Source organism: Musca domestica, unplaced genomic scaffold (genome assembly GCF_030504385.1).
Source record: "Musca domestica strain aabys unplaced genomic scaffold, Musca_domestica.polishedcontigs.V.1.1 12, whole genome shotgun sequence".
Classification (NCBI taxonomy): Eukaryota; Metazoa; Arthropoda; class Insecta; order Diptera; family Muscidae; genus Musca; species Musca domestica.
Window position 1 is genome coordinate 14,577,588 of NW_026712155.1, and position 16,516 is coordinate 14,594,103.

General features: G+C 32.4%; 3 protein-coding genes across 29 annotated transcripts in view; 1 reads left to right on the forward strand and 2 right to left on the reverse strand.

Annotated features, from left to right (window-relative positions):
- Positions 1 to 469: 469 nt before the first annotated feature.
- On the forward strand, positions 470 to 3,492 carry LOC101898902 (activating signal cointegrator 1 complex subunit 2). The gene is made up of 6 exons (XM_005189315.4): positions 470 to 628; positions 693 to 776; positions 831 to 988; positions 1,118 to 1,876; positions 1,936 to 2,076; positions 2,387 to 3,492. The coding sequence occupies exons 1-6, from the start codon at positions 599 to 601 to the stop codon at positions 3,432 to 3,434; spliced, it is 2,220 nt and encodes a 739-aa protein (XP_005189372.3). The 5' UTR covers positions 470 to 598; the 3' UTR covers positions 3,435 to 3,492.
- Positions 3,493 to 4,064: 572 nt separating this feature from the next.
- On the reverse strand, positions 4,065 to 5,193 carry LOC101900284 (lymphokine-activated killer T-cell-originated protein kinase). The gene has a single exon (XM_005189323.4). The coding sequence runs from the start codon at positions 5,091 to 5,093 to the stop codon at positions 4,089 to 4,091; it is 1,005 nt and encodes a 334-aa protein (XP_005189380.2). The 5' UTR covers positions 5,094 to 5,193; the 3' UTR covers positions 4,065 to 4,088.
- A 7,076-nt stretch (positions 5,194 to 12,269) lies between these two features.
- The window catches only part of LOC101899083 (casein kinase I), a 91,339-nt gene continuing 87,092 nt past the window's right edge, over positions 12,270 to 16,516 (reverse strand). For 26 of the 27 annotated variants that reach the window (XM_059118294.1, XM_059118293.1, XM_059118290.1 and 23 more), the window contains 2 exons: positions 14,010 to 14,116; positions 12,270 to 13,122 (listed from right to left, as the gene is read on the reverse strand). In XM_059118294.1, the coding sequence (XP_058974277.1) occupies positions 13,071 to 13,122; positions 14,010 to 14,116 (159 nt within the window). In that variant the 3' untranslated portion in view covers positions 12,270 to 13,070. Of the gene's footprint in view, positions 13,123 to 14,009; positions 14,117 to 14,642; positions 15,042 to 16,516 lie in introns of those variants that run through there. The other variant, XR_009341494.1, reaches the window with a different exon arrangement.

Here is a 16,516-nt window from a genome sequence, read left to right on the forward strand (position 1 = left end):
TATTCCACATAATTTGTACAAATAATTAAGTTTAAAGAAACGTTTTTATATAATTTCACTCAAAACTAATTTTAAAATAGTGCATTAAAAATTAGGCTGGAAATACATAAAGAGCATATTTGGCTGGCTTAAGTCATCGGCTGGCTTCTTCGGAAATGAACAAAGGAGCCTAGGGCCAAAATCGAACTAAGTCAACCTAAACCTCTTTTGTTCATTTACGAAGAAGCCAGCCGATGACTTAAGCCAGCCAGATAAGCGCTTTATGTATTTCCAGCTTTAGTTGTTCACATAGAATTGTTCATTCTTAATTATAACTTTCAGTTTTTTAATTACAACCTATTTATGTATATCATGGTGTGATAGAATTAACAACAATAATCGACAACAGCAAAGTTTAATTTTCCTATAATTTATGAAATTTGTCGATAAGTTAGCTACGAAAACAAGGTTATCTCAAGTTTCAGATAAAAAAAACCCTAAACTGGTGCGACTACCTAATACAACTGCCTTGAAAACAATTTTGACATTAGAGCACTGCTGCGAGAAAAAACGTTCCGCTTCGTTATCTGATGTGGATGGATTCAGGGAAATCTGGAAAATGACTCCAAACGAAAACAAAGTTGTAAAGGTATTCCATATCTTCCAAAGCTTTTAAACAATTGTTATCATTAATAAAATATTTTGCTTTTTAGACCAATCCCGATAAGAAGTCCCTAAAGGAGTTGACATTCTCTGTTGTGGGCGATGATGGTGTGAAGCTTAACATTACTGCTTTGGTAAATATTGTTTTTTCACATCTGGGACATAATTTAATGGAACCTAATTTCTAGGATAAGTATTGGGCTCCGCGATCCATATTTTCCAACTATACCGGTCTGGTAGTCTCTGGTGGGCACTTTAAAGAGGGCGCTGCATTGGATGAGTGGAAACATGAAGCTGAAACTTTCAAAATTGATATGGAGTTCTTGCTGAGCTTAAGTCAACATGAGTAAGTCAGTCATTCGAATATTCCATGAAAAACAATTTAGTTAGATGAAGTGGACATGGAAGAATAAAATCCACGTTCATTTTCTCCAAATATTTCTCCTTGACTTATTGAAATTTATTGCACTTTTAGATTCTGGTCATATCTGTTATATCAACAGTCCGCCTTGGGAGCCATTGTCTCGTTTCTGCAAAAAGCAACACCATTTTACATAAACGTCTTCACCGAACTCCCTGCCACCGAAGTTCAAGAGCTTTATGAGTACATTCTTAACCTAATTTTACGCATAATATGTCGCGTACTTTCACCCAAGGAGTCAAATGAGTCATGGATAAAAAAGGAAGATTTAAAGATGCTGATTTATGAAAATTATCTTGTGTCCATTCCAATGCTCTTCGATTTATTGGTAGCCGTGGGAAATGGAACACAAGAAAATATCGATCTGTTAAAGAAGATTTTCGACACACTCCTATTGTTGCAACCAAACTATAAAAAGGATTTGCAACATGCCTTGACGTATTTTCGAGTAGCATTCCGTTCGATTCATACCCAAACGGAAAATGAGGGTTTCGAGGGGGCCGGTGGTGGTTTGCCCGATGAGAGTTGTGAAACACCCTTTGATGATGTGGTTCTCTATGCATTGGATTGTGCCTTTACGTTAAGTGTTTTGCTGGATGTATGCCCCGTTGCCAAAGAGATATGTCTGGAAATAAAATTACCCCAGGCCATTGCTAATTTCTACGACAATACCCTGCCGTTCCTCTATAAGAACATATATGTGATAAATGAGCAGGCAAAAAGTCTGTTATGGATAAATCATGCCCGTATACAGCTTTTGAAATCATTTCGAAACATTGCATATTCGCATGTCGAACGCGTTTTGGCGAAACCGTAGGTGTTTTTTATATTTTTAAATGTTTTTGGGGAGAATAATTTATTTTTATTTGCAGAGAGGCTGGTCTTTTGGCTTCGGAAGAATTTATTGGCCTCATGACGGAATGCCTATCCGAACAGACATTTGTTGTGGACTATGAACGTCATTATCCCATGTCAATGGATATGGATATTCTCAAACAAGCCTGTCCCGATTTGTAAGTATATTTTGGAGCGAATGTTTTACTAACTATTTCATTTATATGTTGGTTCATGAGTCTTGTTATATCGATAACGACTTTGGATAAGACACTAAAAATGGAAAGAATTTTTCGCATGACAGTTGGTCATATGATCCAAAACCTTTTCAGCCTATTCTGTACCGACAGCAGGGCAAATAGATAGTTAACGGATAGACATATAATCATATTTTTAAGTTTCTCTCTTTCTAAATTTACATGTTTTAATTCGTCATTTTATAAAAAGTTATTGACCCATCCTCAATATTTTTATTTGTCCTTAATCCAGAGATAGCTTTAAAGCCGATTTCGTTGTGGATGGCTATCGAAGAGAATGTGCCAGTGCTGCGGTAGATCACATAAATAACAACGACTTGAAACAAGAAATCTATAATGAAAGTCCCAGTCCAACCCTACCAACTCCTGTAGAAACTACCAACAATACGCCAAATGAAAACAGTAATCCCACGGAAGCCTCAGCAGCAAACCGTGACCTTGAATTGGAAGTAACAGTTGTTCTCGATTGTCTACCACATTTGGGTACTGGGTTTGTGAGACGCATCCTCAGTCGTTATAACAATGCCGAAGAGGCCATATCTGCTGTTTTGGAAAATAATCTGCCACCCGATCTAGCTGAAGCAGATCAAACAGAAGTCTATATACCACCTGATCCACAGGATGCCCTGTACAAAGAGACTGGTGTCAAACACTTTAATGTCTTCGATGGTGATAAATATGATATAATGACCCAAGATAATCCCCAATGTATTATCAAGCAAGGTAAGGGTATGCCAAATGCCCCCAAAAATGCTGCCCAGTTACTAGATGATAAACGTGATTTGGCTGCCATCAGACACAGATATCAAGAATATTCTTTGGTAACGGAGGGCGGTGGTGACGACGAGACCGAAGACCAGGAATATAACGATGAATATGATGACAGCTATGAAGCTTTGCTCGAGAGTGAAACACGTGTGGTTAAATCCAAAGATATGAAACAGGTATTGGCAAATGTTGCCGACGAATCGGAAGATGATGAAAATGAATCGGACGAAGAAGATACGAGTCAAAAAGAAAATCGTAAAAACATGAACTTTTGTGAAAATCCCGAAGATGTTCGAGCCCGCTACGAGGCCAGGCGCCAAGCTAAATGGTACAAGAAAGGAGTACCCACTCCAACGCCACAAAACTTCGATGTGGTTGGCAAGCAGAAGGGTCAAGGTCAGGAGAAAGATGTTTTGCGAAATCGTCAAAAGAAAGAGGCCAATAAATCGTCGAGAGCCAATCACAATCGCAAGGCTGGTGCCGCCTTTAAACGCAGTAAGGGTATGCTTTAAGTGTGTGCTGTTATATTAATATGATAAAATAAATATTTTAAAAATTAAAAAAACCGATTTATTTTATAGAATTCTTTAGGAACTATTGTGGACCTCAACACATTTCTTAAAAGTTAAAATTTTGGATTTTTTCAGTACTTCTCTGGGCATTATAGTTGTCATCTAAAATCATGGGAAATTTTCCAGGTAATAAAAGCGATTTTGTCAAGATTCTTTTTCAGGGACTATAGAGGTATAATCGGGACATCCAAGTTTATCATTTCGGGAATATGAGTTATAGATATTGAAAGAATATATTCCAGAGACCCCCAGTGATATAATCGTAAACTATTCAGGAACTAATGGAGCAAGAATTCTAAATTGTTTACATTTTCAGGTGACACCAAATGAATGGTTATGTTCTTCAGGGACTATTAAGTCTGGAATCGTGCAGTTTTTGAAAACATTTTTCAGAACTGCTCTTAATAATATTATTTTCAGGGTTGTTCAGAACTATAATCATGGTGTTTTTAAATATATTTCAAAGATTCTGTATTAGTAGACCGCTTGCCCTCCAAGAAAAAAAAAAAACATTTTCATTTTTTGTATTAAATATATTAATATATTAAAAAAATATTTTTCAAAACTGCAACCCAACTCAAACTATAGAGCCGTTTAAGAGTCATTGGTCAAAGAACTGTAAATGATTTTGGCGGAAGGTCTGTGCGATGGCTCTTGATTCGTACACAAGTAAAACAACTCCATTACCATATTGTAGTCCTCGCTCAATTCAAACGCCTGTGGCAGAGGTGGTCTTGTTCCATATGCCACCGAGGCATTCATCGAATCCATGCCCAAATCACTGTCTGCAAGTGAATTGTCCTCTTTACTTTCATTTTCCTCATCCTCATCGTTTTCCGTGTCATCCAATTTCTGTGAATGTGGTGGAATCAAAGCAATCGTCTCATAGATTATCAGGCCCAAGCTAAATATATCTGCCTTGCTATCGATCACATCCTCGTCCTGTATAATTTCTGGGGCACACCACAGTTCAGTACCCACATATCTTAAGTCTGGATTTTCTTTGAAATTAATTTTACCCTCCTTGTCCAAAGGCAAACTTACACCAAAATCACACAATTTACATATTTCAAAGCTGCCCTTGACCAAAATATTGTGCGATTTAAGATCGCCATGCAATAACATGGCTTCTGTGTGCAAATAATCCAAGGCACTGGAGATATCTCTCAACATTTTCTTAATGTCCTTGGCGGGCAATGCACCCTCCTCCGCATCCAAACGTTCTTCGAGTATGGAACCCAACGATGTGCTACAACATTCCAATGCCAAACTGTCAACCTCGTCATTTTCTTTTTTTGCTATCGCACGGAAACCCACAATGTTGGGATGATTTAGTTTCCGCAAAATATCGGCTTCTTTTATTATCCGTTGATTGAATATTTTCGAGTTTTCGCTGTTTGTTCGTCGCGTCCGTTGGGAAACACGTTTTATTGCCCATGGAGAACGCAATTGGCCACTGGGTTTTGGTGATCGTTCCAAGAAGTACACATTGACGCCTGTACCATAGCCAAGTGTTTTCATTAACGGAGATGCTGGTACCTGCAGAGGAGTGTTAACTTCCAGATGGAGATTTCTTAGAGGTTTTCGTGGTGTCTCCATTTCTGTGAGTGTTAATATATGCAAGAATAATTAGGAATAATTATTAATTAATTGATTTGAATTCGTTGGAAAGTGATTGAAAAGTAAAATGTCGCGCTTATATCCCAGGGATGTAAAATTCAGTACAATGGTACTTTTTTTAGTACCATTTCACTTCAAAAAGTACCTAAGTACTCCCGCGGGAAATTCACTACCATTTCACATAAGGTGTCTCCTTTATAATGCAATTAGTGTAAATCGACGTTTAAATAAGATCGCATTGCTTCATTCAAATTCTTACGACACCATTGGTCGTGCCATTGGTCGATAAAGGTATCGATATATGAAATTTTGTAAATCTAAATGTTGCCATCTTTAGTTAAAACCATGACAATCATGTGTTTTGGCTGAGGCATTTAAAGAGTCAATACATTTCCCAAGGAAGAACAAAATTTTGAAAACATTAACTCCCAATTTAGAGCATTATCTGATTATCCTAAACTTAAAAAATGTAAAGATGGTAATATTAGTGATTTTTGGCTTAATGTTAGTGTTATTAAAAACGAATTGGGGGAATTAATGTTCGCAGATATATCATGATTTGCCTTTGGTATATAATCAATTCCCCATTCTTCAGTGAATGTTGAACGAATATTTTCAATTCAAAATGCCACTAAGACTAAAGAAAGAAATCGTCTACAGCTAGAAAGTCTTTCTAATCTCATAAGGTCGAAAGATCTTCTTAAATCGAATAATTCTTGCTGTTTTGATTACAAAATTCCAGACAACTTCCTTGAGAAATAAGAAATTAATCATAAAAATAACTTTACAAAATTCAGAATGTTATATAAGAAAAAATGATCTCACATTTTATGTTCCTGGAAGGTATATACATATCATGGCAGAAGAATACAGGGAGTTGCATTAACGCTTGGGAGCATTGATATGTCAAAAAATTTAAATGTTTTTTTCAAATATAAGTGGATTTTTATATGTTTTCTTATACTACGTCATTCGGAGGCTATTATAATTCGCGTTTTTCAACAATTTTTACAAATTTAAATAATTTTTCATTCAACATTTTCAATTCCAAAATTGGTTTGGCAGTTCATTGTCCCAGCAGCTGTGTCGACGCGTCTACCTATATTCTTCTACCATGATACATGTGTACCTAAATACATAGGTGAATGCATGGTACAATGATATCAAGGTAGGGCTATGATACCATATGATTTCAATTTTTTTTAATTTCTTGGCTTAATATGTCATCTTTATTTGTTTTTGTATGTGTTTTCTTGTCAATAACAAAAAAAATCGTTCAGAAAATATTCAAATTCGGATGTTTTCAAAATGTTTATTTCATCGTATGCATCGACAAAATCTAGAGTTTTTGTAGCGAAATAATCCTTTAGAGATATATAGAACCTGGTTTTGAAAAGAAGTGTTGACCTTTCATTCAGTTTTCGCGGTTTTCAATTATTTATTCAAAATAAATGCAACAAGTTGTTTGATTTTATTATTGTTTTGATACTATTTCTGACGTTACAAGCCAAACAGGTAGACCTCTATACTTGCAATTTTTTCAAAGTTGACCTACCTTCTCTTCATTGTACCATGGGTGAATGAATTTGTTATGTTTGTTTTGTTTTGTTTGCTGAATAAAACGTAAAACGTTTTTTGTAACTCTAAAAAAAATTATAAAAAAGTACCATTTTATTTAAAAAAGTACCATTTTAGTACCTTTTGAAATTTTTGATTTTCCATCCCTGTTATATCCTCATTTTGGGAAACCAAAATGAAAGACGTCCCCAACGGAACAAATAAGGAAGCAAAAAGGAATGCCCGATAAAATGTAAAGAGAAACACTGCCCGATAAAATGTAAAGAGAAATAACGAAATAATATTTTTATGGCATGTTCACATGAGACCTGTTCAATTAGGGAATTCAAGGCAAAACACAGAAGATGGCCATTTTTCTTTATTCATAGGTTGGCTTTGAAATGTCATCACAGCTGGTGGTACAATGAACTGTCAAAACCTTTTCGGAATTCTAATTTTTTTTAATCGGAAAGTTAGCCCATCTGACAGAACATTTTAAAAATTTTGACAAATCAATGTTTCTAAGCAATGATGCACCTACCTGTATTCTCCTACCATGCAAAAGATGTAATTTTGATTTGAAAGAGACTCAAATCACAATAGTGCAAAAAGTATTAATTTTATTCTTAAAATTAGACTTCTTGGTTGACATTACATATCTCTTTATTTTTGCAGATTTATGTCATACCTGTTATCATCTGGCAGTTGTTTATTTGCCGTCAAATGTGAAAATTTAAATTACAGAAAAAATTCCCTTTTTGAAATAGAACACATTTTTGAGAGAAAATCCAGGCATCCATTCATTCAATTTAAAAATGAGGAAAATTATAAAAAAAATGAAAACAACTTGTTGTATATAATTTTGAATGAGTCTGACAGGAAGCGGGCATAGCCTCAGGGCTGTATTTCTGTAGTTTTACGAAGCAGTTCTACCTCCTTATTGTACAATGTTTGTATCATAACTTAAAAAAACTGTGTATATGTTCTGACATTAGAAAAATTTTATGTTAGCGATTTAAGCAGGCTTAATTCAATACTTACCATAATCAAAATATCCTTTACAATTATTAAAACATCAAAAATTACAAGTTTCCTGGCCTTTTGAAATCATAATCATTGCAAAATAATAAACTCATTACCACACATTAAAATAAAACTTACTGATGTTTAAAATAAAAATTTTAACTAAATCAGAAAAAATATTACACACTATAAAACAGACATATTTATATTATTTTAAATATCGTTTTTTCATCAATCAATTGAAATTTAATTTGATAAATGTATTGCAAATATTAGACTAATTAGGGTTTTTTGTTCGTATTTTTTATTTTTTTTTTTTGGTTTTTGCATTTTTTTATTATGTGTCTGCGGTCATTTTTTAATACGGAGTTGTATGTGTTTTTTATTTTTGTTTTTTCCATTTCGAATTTAATTTGGTAGTTTTTTTTTTTTCTGTAGCAGATTTAATATGTACTATATGTATATATTTACTTCATCCATTATTAAATACATAGTTTGTTTATATATTATGATTTTTTTGTTTTATTTATTTTTAAATTTATTTTTATAAATAATAATAAAAAATTGCTTCAAATTTACAATAGCATTTTTGTTGATTTTTTTATTTATTTTTTGTTTTGTAATGGTTTGTTGTTGTTGTTGATTTTTGTTTTTAGAGAAAATTTTCTTAATTTTTATGTAAACTAACATTTCCTTTCTTGTTTAATGTGTGTGTGTGTATGTGTGTTTTCAATAATTTTTTGTATTTTTTTTAATTTGAAAGAAGAGCATTTTGTTTTTGATGTTCATTGTGTGTGAGGGTATTTTTTTTATTTTATTTTGAATTTATTTATGCTTACAAATCTTCACACGAAATTTAAAGACGAAAATTATCGGTAACACATAACTATGTTATTTGCCAAAAAATATATATATTTATAGTCAAATCAAAGTGATGAAGAGAGAACTTAAAAATAATTTTTTTTATACAAAAAGTATTTAGTAGTTGTTTAAAGTAGACACATAAGCAAACATTAACTATAAATTAAAATAATACGGATCACTTAAAGATTGTTAGGCAATCTTTTTAAATAATTTTCTTTTAAATTAGGTTTTTTTCATTTTTCTTTTATATTAAAATATTTTCTTATTAAAATAAACATGACATAAAATTACATATGAATTTTAATGCACATAAGGCAAACGGGCATGTACATACATGTTTGAGAGTATTGCAAATGATTTTAGTTAATTATTTAAATAAATCAAAAAAAATCCCATAGATTAAAGTAATTTAATGAGAAATGGAAACGTATTTGGTGTCATGAAGTGTAATTTGCATTTGCCTAAAAGTATGCAATACGAATTGAAGTTAATGCCATAATGAATGTAATAACGGCCAAATTAGGAACTCATTTAGTCGCAACCCAAAAAATGAATTGAAATATTTTCGCGGCATTGTATTTTTCACTGGAAAACGTTAATATCGTTTTAAAGATTTTATATAAATTGATGACGGATTGTTGCGAAAGAACTTTCTTAAGTTGCCCTTAAATAAAGCTATTTAAAAGTCTCAACCAGCCAACCATGTTTAAAATACTCACCTTTTACATAACACCACCAGGTTATTTTCCAAAAATAATTGAGAAAGCTAAGGAAAAATTGAATAACGTTTCTATTTGGCCGTTGTAAAAATACTTACTGTTTACCTTCTTTTACTACTTTAAGTATTTTCAACAACTTAAAATGTGGGTGGATCCATGGTAGAAGAATTAGAGGTAGACGCATTTTTGAAGAAAGTTTTGACATATCAATGTTCCCAAGCGTTCATGCATTTACCTGTATTCTTCTTCCATGGGTAGACCCCAATTGAAACAATGTGTATGCGGTAGTTAAATACAACTCTAATATAGTACAACGTGTCTTGGGTAAACGGTAAAGGTTCTACCAGACGAAATGTCACATATTCCCTATGTAGAAGCTACACATATCGTGTGATACATGGACGCTTTTTCAGTCGTGAAATACATTAGTAACGTACATAGAGGGTGAGATGATTACAAAAGAATTTTGGTGAGAATTTTCCAGAAAAAAAAAAATTATTCGTGATGGAATTCAAGCGTGATAGTGTGATTTCCTTATATTTGGCTGGAAAACCACAAGTGGCAATCGTTAGAGCACTCCAGCATTCAAATTTGAATAAATCTTTTGTGTCTCGTACCATCACTCATTACCGTGATACTGATACTGGTAGCGTAGTCCGACATCAAGGAAGAAAACAGCAACATCAGCAGAAATGGTACGAAAAGTAAAGAAGCGACCCGCGTCACAGTGGCCCAAAAATGGCTCGTGAGCTGAACATATCGCAATATTCCATTCGGCAAATATTGAAAAATGAGCTCGGCGTAAAGTCATTGAAATTCCAATAAGTGCAAGAACTTACACCGCAAAGAAAGAAAATAGACTCAAAAGAGCTTCGCTTGTGAACTGTCCGAATTTGGTTTTCTCCGATGAAAAAACATTCGTTATCCAGCAGTTTGTAAACAAACAAAATGATCGTGCTTACTTGCCAAAGAGGACAGCTGAAAATGTGCACCTTCGGTTGGCCACCAGAACTCAAACGCCGACCATGATGATTGTGTGGGCCACCATAACACAGCCGATGGTCGCTCTCCGCTTGTATTAATCGACCGTGGCATCAGAATAAATGCAGAATATTATCGCGAAAATATTCTGGAGGGTGTATTAAAGCCTAGGGCACGCAAACATTTTGGGCGCATACCTTAGACATTCCAACAGGACTCAGCACGCGCCACCCAAGAATGGTTACAAAATGAAGTTCTTAGCTTAATTTACAGGGCACAATGGCCACCAAAGTCTCCGGATACCAATCCGTTGGACTATTGTGTTTGGAAAGCAAGGTTGGCACTAAAAAAAATACCAAAGTGTCGATCACCTCAAGCAGATGCTTCGCCGTGAATGGGTCAAAATACCGCAGAGCAACTATCGGCCAGCGTGTGACGGTTCCATTGGTCGTTTGAAGGCCATAATTCGTGCCAAAGGTGACCAATTCGAATAAATTTAAACTTATTCTAAAATTTGATGCTATTTCCGATACTTTATGTTTTCATTTAATAAAATTTAAAAAAAAAAAATTAAAATTATGGCGTTGGTACTTTTTCGGCCCAGTGTTCCTATTTTCATAGAAAATATATATACCGCGTACTAGAACCTATAAGAATCTACTAGTTTTCAATTTTCGAAAAGGAAAAATGGGTTTAGGTAGTAAAAAGTTTAACAGAGCAATGATTCAATCATTCACGGTGTTTTTTAAAGGCTTAGGGAAGTTAATAAACATAAATTGCAGAAATATGCATGAAATCTTTTATTGAATTGATTTTGACGGCCCACATAATTTAATATTTGAGGATTATTTCATGCAAATGTTGACTGCGACTAAGCCTCAAATGGTCCATTCCCTTAGTTAAATTTTGGCAAACTCTTTTCAACAATTTGGACAGTATATCTCACGAATAAATCCTTCTACGTTGTCTTCAATTCGCCAATTAAAGCGGGCTCGTCTCTACATGACATGAGTCATAGTCTTAAGACGTAAAATCGCAAGATCTATGTGGTCTTGAAACCCCATGTCAAAGCTCTTGCATTTCGGGCAAAAAAGTACATCATTCTACCATGAGCACAACAATCGTATGTTAAATGTCAATTTTGACATATTCGCGAAAATACACATGAGTAAAAAAAATAACAGCACATATGTAAAACATATTCCGTCTGAAAGTGCCATAAGCTTTGTATATAGAAACATCGTTCCCATATCAGATATCAACATGCTAAAATAATCTAGTCCCAAAGGTATTCAAGAATAAAAAGTATTGGAGCTATCAAGGCACTGAATTCAATATTAAATGTTATTAATAAATATTAAATGTTTCCAAGTGCAACATATCAATAACCTATGACATTTTTTATCACTAGCAGGACAGGTGTTGGACATTGTTAACCATAATAATTGACCAATCACAAAAAAATTAACATGTGGTTTCCTCGCTTTGGTCAATTATTACAAGTAATATCTTTAAAGAAATGTGTGTAAACTTGCTGTCAGGCCTTTGGGTATGCTACAAAATAATGGCGAAAATATGATTTTTTTATAATTTTGGTACCCCTCTTAGCAATTTTTTCTCCTTGGCTGGCATGTTGATGACAAAACAACAGCCCAAATCCATTAAAAATTTGACAAAATTAAATACAACCAACAAAACCAGCATCCCAAATTGCAAATAAACATTTCCAGAGCATAATTGCCGATAAAAGATAACAAAGCTTTGCTGAAGAAAACTACAGAAAGAGATGTTTGGAAAAACAAGAACTTAAATAAGTTTAAACATTTTTATAGAAAATTAATCTAAAACGATTTGAAATTGAAATGAAACGTGAGAAGAAGAAGAAAAGAGAAGAGGTGGGTGAGTGGATGATGTAAATATTTTGTGAAAATAGGGAAAAGTGATGAAAGAAATTGTGAAAATCATATCACCAAAGGAAACAAACTGACTTATAAATGAATGAAATATTAAGTTTTGATTTTTTTTGTTTAATAGGTTTCTTTTATATTTTCCGCTTTTCTGTTTTTGTTTTCTTGTGGTTTTTCTTTATCTTGTATACAAATTAAACTGTTGTTGGTTTGTTTGCCCCCTCGTAAAAAGGCTAAAGGTTGTTATTAAATTATATAAGTTGTGATTTGTTTTATCTTATCCTTTTTCTTTCTTTTGTTTTTGTTTTACTCTTTCTGTTTTGTTTTTGATCATCAATCTTTATCATTATCATCATATCATATAATTATATCATGTTATCAATTTTTTTTGTTTGCTGTTGCTGTGTGTTTTTGTTTAATTTAATTTATAATAGAATTATAATAATTTATATAATAACGCAAAAAAAAAAAATAATAAATTGATAATAATAATAAAAAAAAAAATAAAATAAAAAATATTTTGCTTTAAATGTGGTTGTTTGTTTCCTCTCTTCTTGTTTCGGTTTTCTTTCTCTTTTGTTTTATAATAAATCATAATAATAATGCTAAATTAATAATGTATGTATAATATAATTTTTATTTTTTATGGATTTTTTAATGGTTTTTTTTTTGTTTGTTTAACTTTAAATGTTTTTAAATTACAACGGAAGTGTCGGTGTATTAGTAGTTGGTGTAGGCGTCAGCATTGACGCGGATGGAGGATAACGCAACGTATGTTGTGACGTTGCCTGTTGTATATAATCCTGACTTGGATTATTTAGAACGCTATCCCTTGAATTTGAATGTGAAGTGGCGCGTAGCAATGTAACTGCTTCGCGTTCTGGACTACATTGGACACCATCTAGTCATTTTTGACGCGATGATTTCTTCTTCTTTCGTTTAAAGAAACAACAACATCTGTAAGGGAAAGAAAAAAAGAGAAATAATACCGTTATTAAGAAGAATTAATATTTCATAAAGAAAATCTATAAAAAAAAAAAAAATTATTTCACTTTAAAATAATGCGCTCTGAATAGGGATCTATAGACTTGAAACTGTGTCATTGAACAGAGAATAGGGATTTGTAAACGTGAAACTGTAAACAGTGCTGTCATATTTTGTTCCTTTAATAAACGTTAACTATGACAAAAATCGCTAAAATTACAGTATTTTTATATAATTCTGCATTGTTTCGCATAATAATAGTATAATTTGTGATTAAAAAAAAAAACACATAAAATTCAAAAACATTAAACTAAAAATGTTCGTTAGTGAAACAAATCACGAAACGTGAGCGAGTTTACACCAAAAAATAAAAATAACTGAAAAATCACCATTGAAATGAAACATGAAATCCGTTCAATAGGACTGGGTCAATCAAGGAACTTTTGAATTAAACATTAGAGTGCCAGGGCCACGTCAAAACCTAATTGGATAGCATTTTTTGACGCAGCACTGGTACCTGGATTCACTAACAATTTTTTCGCACAAATAATTCGGAAGAAGTTAGCCACCAAAATAAAGTAGTCGCTAAATTGCTGTCAATATTAATTTAGTTTCTTCGCTCATAATTTTACGGTTTAATTTTATCGCTACTTGTCGCTAATTCAAAAAATTAGAGTAAGAAAATCCCCGTTCAGAGTAAAAATAACTGTCTATTCGTTATCTAATCAAAAAAGCAGTTCTAAAATATTGTATGTTTCATCCCGCCATGCAACAAGTAGTTTATGTCACATTGATAAAAACGTAGAAAAAAAAAACGCAAAATATACCACATTGAGTACTGGTAACAATCGATAACTTACTTTGTTTCATCGACTAACTCGACTTCAGGCTGTTGCGTTATGGGAGTATTTGAGTGACCAGCAGTGGGATCGTCCGCATTTAATTCGCCATTTGTCGAACTCACAACCTAGAAATGGAAGAAAAATAAGACAAATATAGAGTATTAAAAAACAAATTGGAAAAAGAAATCCCCCTTTTTATTTAAGGAGGACAACGACAAGGAAACACAAGTATACATAATTGACATATAACTCTGAAAACGATTACAAAAGAGAAATAGTACGATAGAGTACATATTAAAATAACGGTGGTGTGGAATTTTTTTTTTTTTCATAAAAGAATATTGTAATATCTGATTTCTTGTTACAAATGCTGATTTAAGTGGAATATATATAGAAAATCAAAAACATAACCTATACAAAAAAATGTTTTCAGTTAAAAATGCTACTGCTTTTGAGGAAAGGAAGGCTGGGAAAAATATATAACCTAAATCAGCATTTCATAACCAATTTTTTCACCAAAGTTTGACACTAAACATTTGAAAAACAGACGCACACATTAAAAGTTAACAACAACAAACGGTAACAATAAACAATAACAACATAGACAGGAACATATAGAATCTAAAAAACAATGACATTTAATCTAAATACCTTGTTTTTATTAATATTTGTTTAATAATTTTCACAAATAAAACCCAAAAATTAAACGTTGTTTCTTTTTGCTGTCTCTCAAAAACAAAAAAGAAAACTATAATAAAACTTAAAACTAAAAATTATTATCTTTCTTTGTTTCTGTTGGCATTAGTTCTCTTGGTAGGGGGTGAAGAGAGAGAGGGGTTGGTTTGGGATGGTTTTGATGAATTTTATACATCAATATTCATAGCTTGTATCTTTTTTCGAATGATTGCTTGAGGTGGCGGTATTAGTGGGAGCAACAGCAGCAGTAGCGGCAGCTGGAACAGCAGTAGCAGCCTTAACTGATTTCTCTTCTTCACTACGGTATGCCTCAAAGGGACTATCATCGTCCGAACTTGAATCTTCGGGTAATCTCTAAATTGAATTTAATACATCGTCGAATTCATTCGAAAATAAAATTGAAATATTTTTTATAAACTGATCCTTACAACAAAACATTTAAAAACAAAAAATTAATATTGTGTTTCATTTCGGGTGCTTTGAGGGGGCATTCTTTAAAAATTGTATTAATAGCATGCAATTTTATCCCATAGTTATTAAAAAAAGGTTATTTTGAAACATTCAATAGGAGAAAACTGTTATACAAACAATTTTTAAAACATTCATGCATTTGAAAAATGAAATGAATTCAATTTAAATTATAAATGATCAGAGGAATAATGATTTTTTCCCTAACATTTCCATTAGTGATATTTTAGACATTTAGAATAAAAATGTATCGAAGTATTTTAAGAATAAAAGTAAAAGTATATTGGGATTCTCATATTTGCAATATACGGTGTGAACGGACTCGGTCCTAACTTATAATATGTTTACATTGTATTGGATTACGAAAAATCGAGTGGATTTAAATGGGCACCTCATTAAAGCCTAAAATGCTATGATTGTCATCGCAAATGAAAATATCAAATTACACTTTTTCATTTGATTTATTTTTTCAAATGTTTAATTAAATGTACGTCATAGCTGAGCAAGAAGGTATTTTAGTGCAAGCTGTCAATTTCTCTTAGTTTTTTTTGGCAAACAAATCAATGTCTATATAAATTATTTTAAAAAATACCTTCAATGACAATTTTAAACAACATTCATGTTAAAAAAAAATTAAAAAAATATAAAATAAAACGAAAAATGCAATTTTTAAACAATTTCTTTCTATATTTTTGTTCAGATCTGATTTGAATTAAATTACGCCAAAAATAGAAAACAATCGCCCTACATGAGAGAATCAATCAAAACCTGGAAGGTTACATTTTTAGAGAATTGGTCTCCTCACCAAACACCTACACTAATGGAAAGGTTAACTGTCGTGTTTAAGTGAAAGATGCCAATTAAAAGAATATCAACAAAATTATAAATACAACCTTATTAGAGTGCTGGGACATACTTTATATTCTTTTTCGAAATGTGATTTGTAGCTCTTCATATTTTACTTAATTTACATCCAATTTGAATCTAGTGACAATTTTGACTTTAGACGGCAATGAAAGTCAAGACGTTGATTTTGGGGATTTTTTCATAGTTGACAACGAAAATGGACGCATATTTAAATCTTCATGAATGTATCGATTTTATGATTTGTTTACGTTTGTGCTTTATTCTAAAGAATTGAATTTCTACTTTACAACTGGTCTACAAACAATCTACTAGTCGAAAAAAGGTGCTCTTAGTTCTGAAGCTGAATCCAAAATTTCTGCTGCTGATAATTGAATTGACATTATATACTACGAGTAATACCCTACACCATATAATAAGGATTTATCACATCCAAAAAACACTTGTTTGTTTTTTCATTTAATTAAATTTAGCTTAGATTGTTACTTTCGCACCTG

What these genes read in the sequence shown, in the direction of transcription:
- LOC101898902 (XM_005189315.4), top strand. Translation starts at nt 599, where the DNA reads ATGACTCCAAACGAAAACAAAGTTGTAAAG. An exon ending in CTGAGCTTAAGTCAACATGA is followed by an intron (nt 989 to 1,117) that starts GTAAGTCAGTCA and finishes TTGCACTTTTAG; the next exon opens with ATTCTGGTCATATCTGTTAT. An exon ending in GAACGCGTTTTGGCGAAACC is followed by an intron (nt 1,877 to 1,935) that starts GTAGGTGTTTTT and finishes TTTTATTTGCAG; the next exon opens with AGAGGCTGGTCTTTTGGCTT.
- LOC101900284 (XM_005189323.4), bottom strand. Translation starts at nt 5,093, where the DNA reads ATGGAGACACCACGAAAACCTCTAAGAAATCTCCATCTGGAAGTTAAC.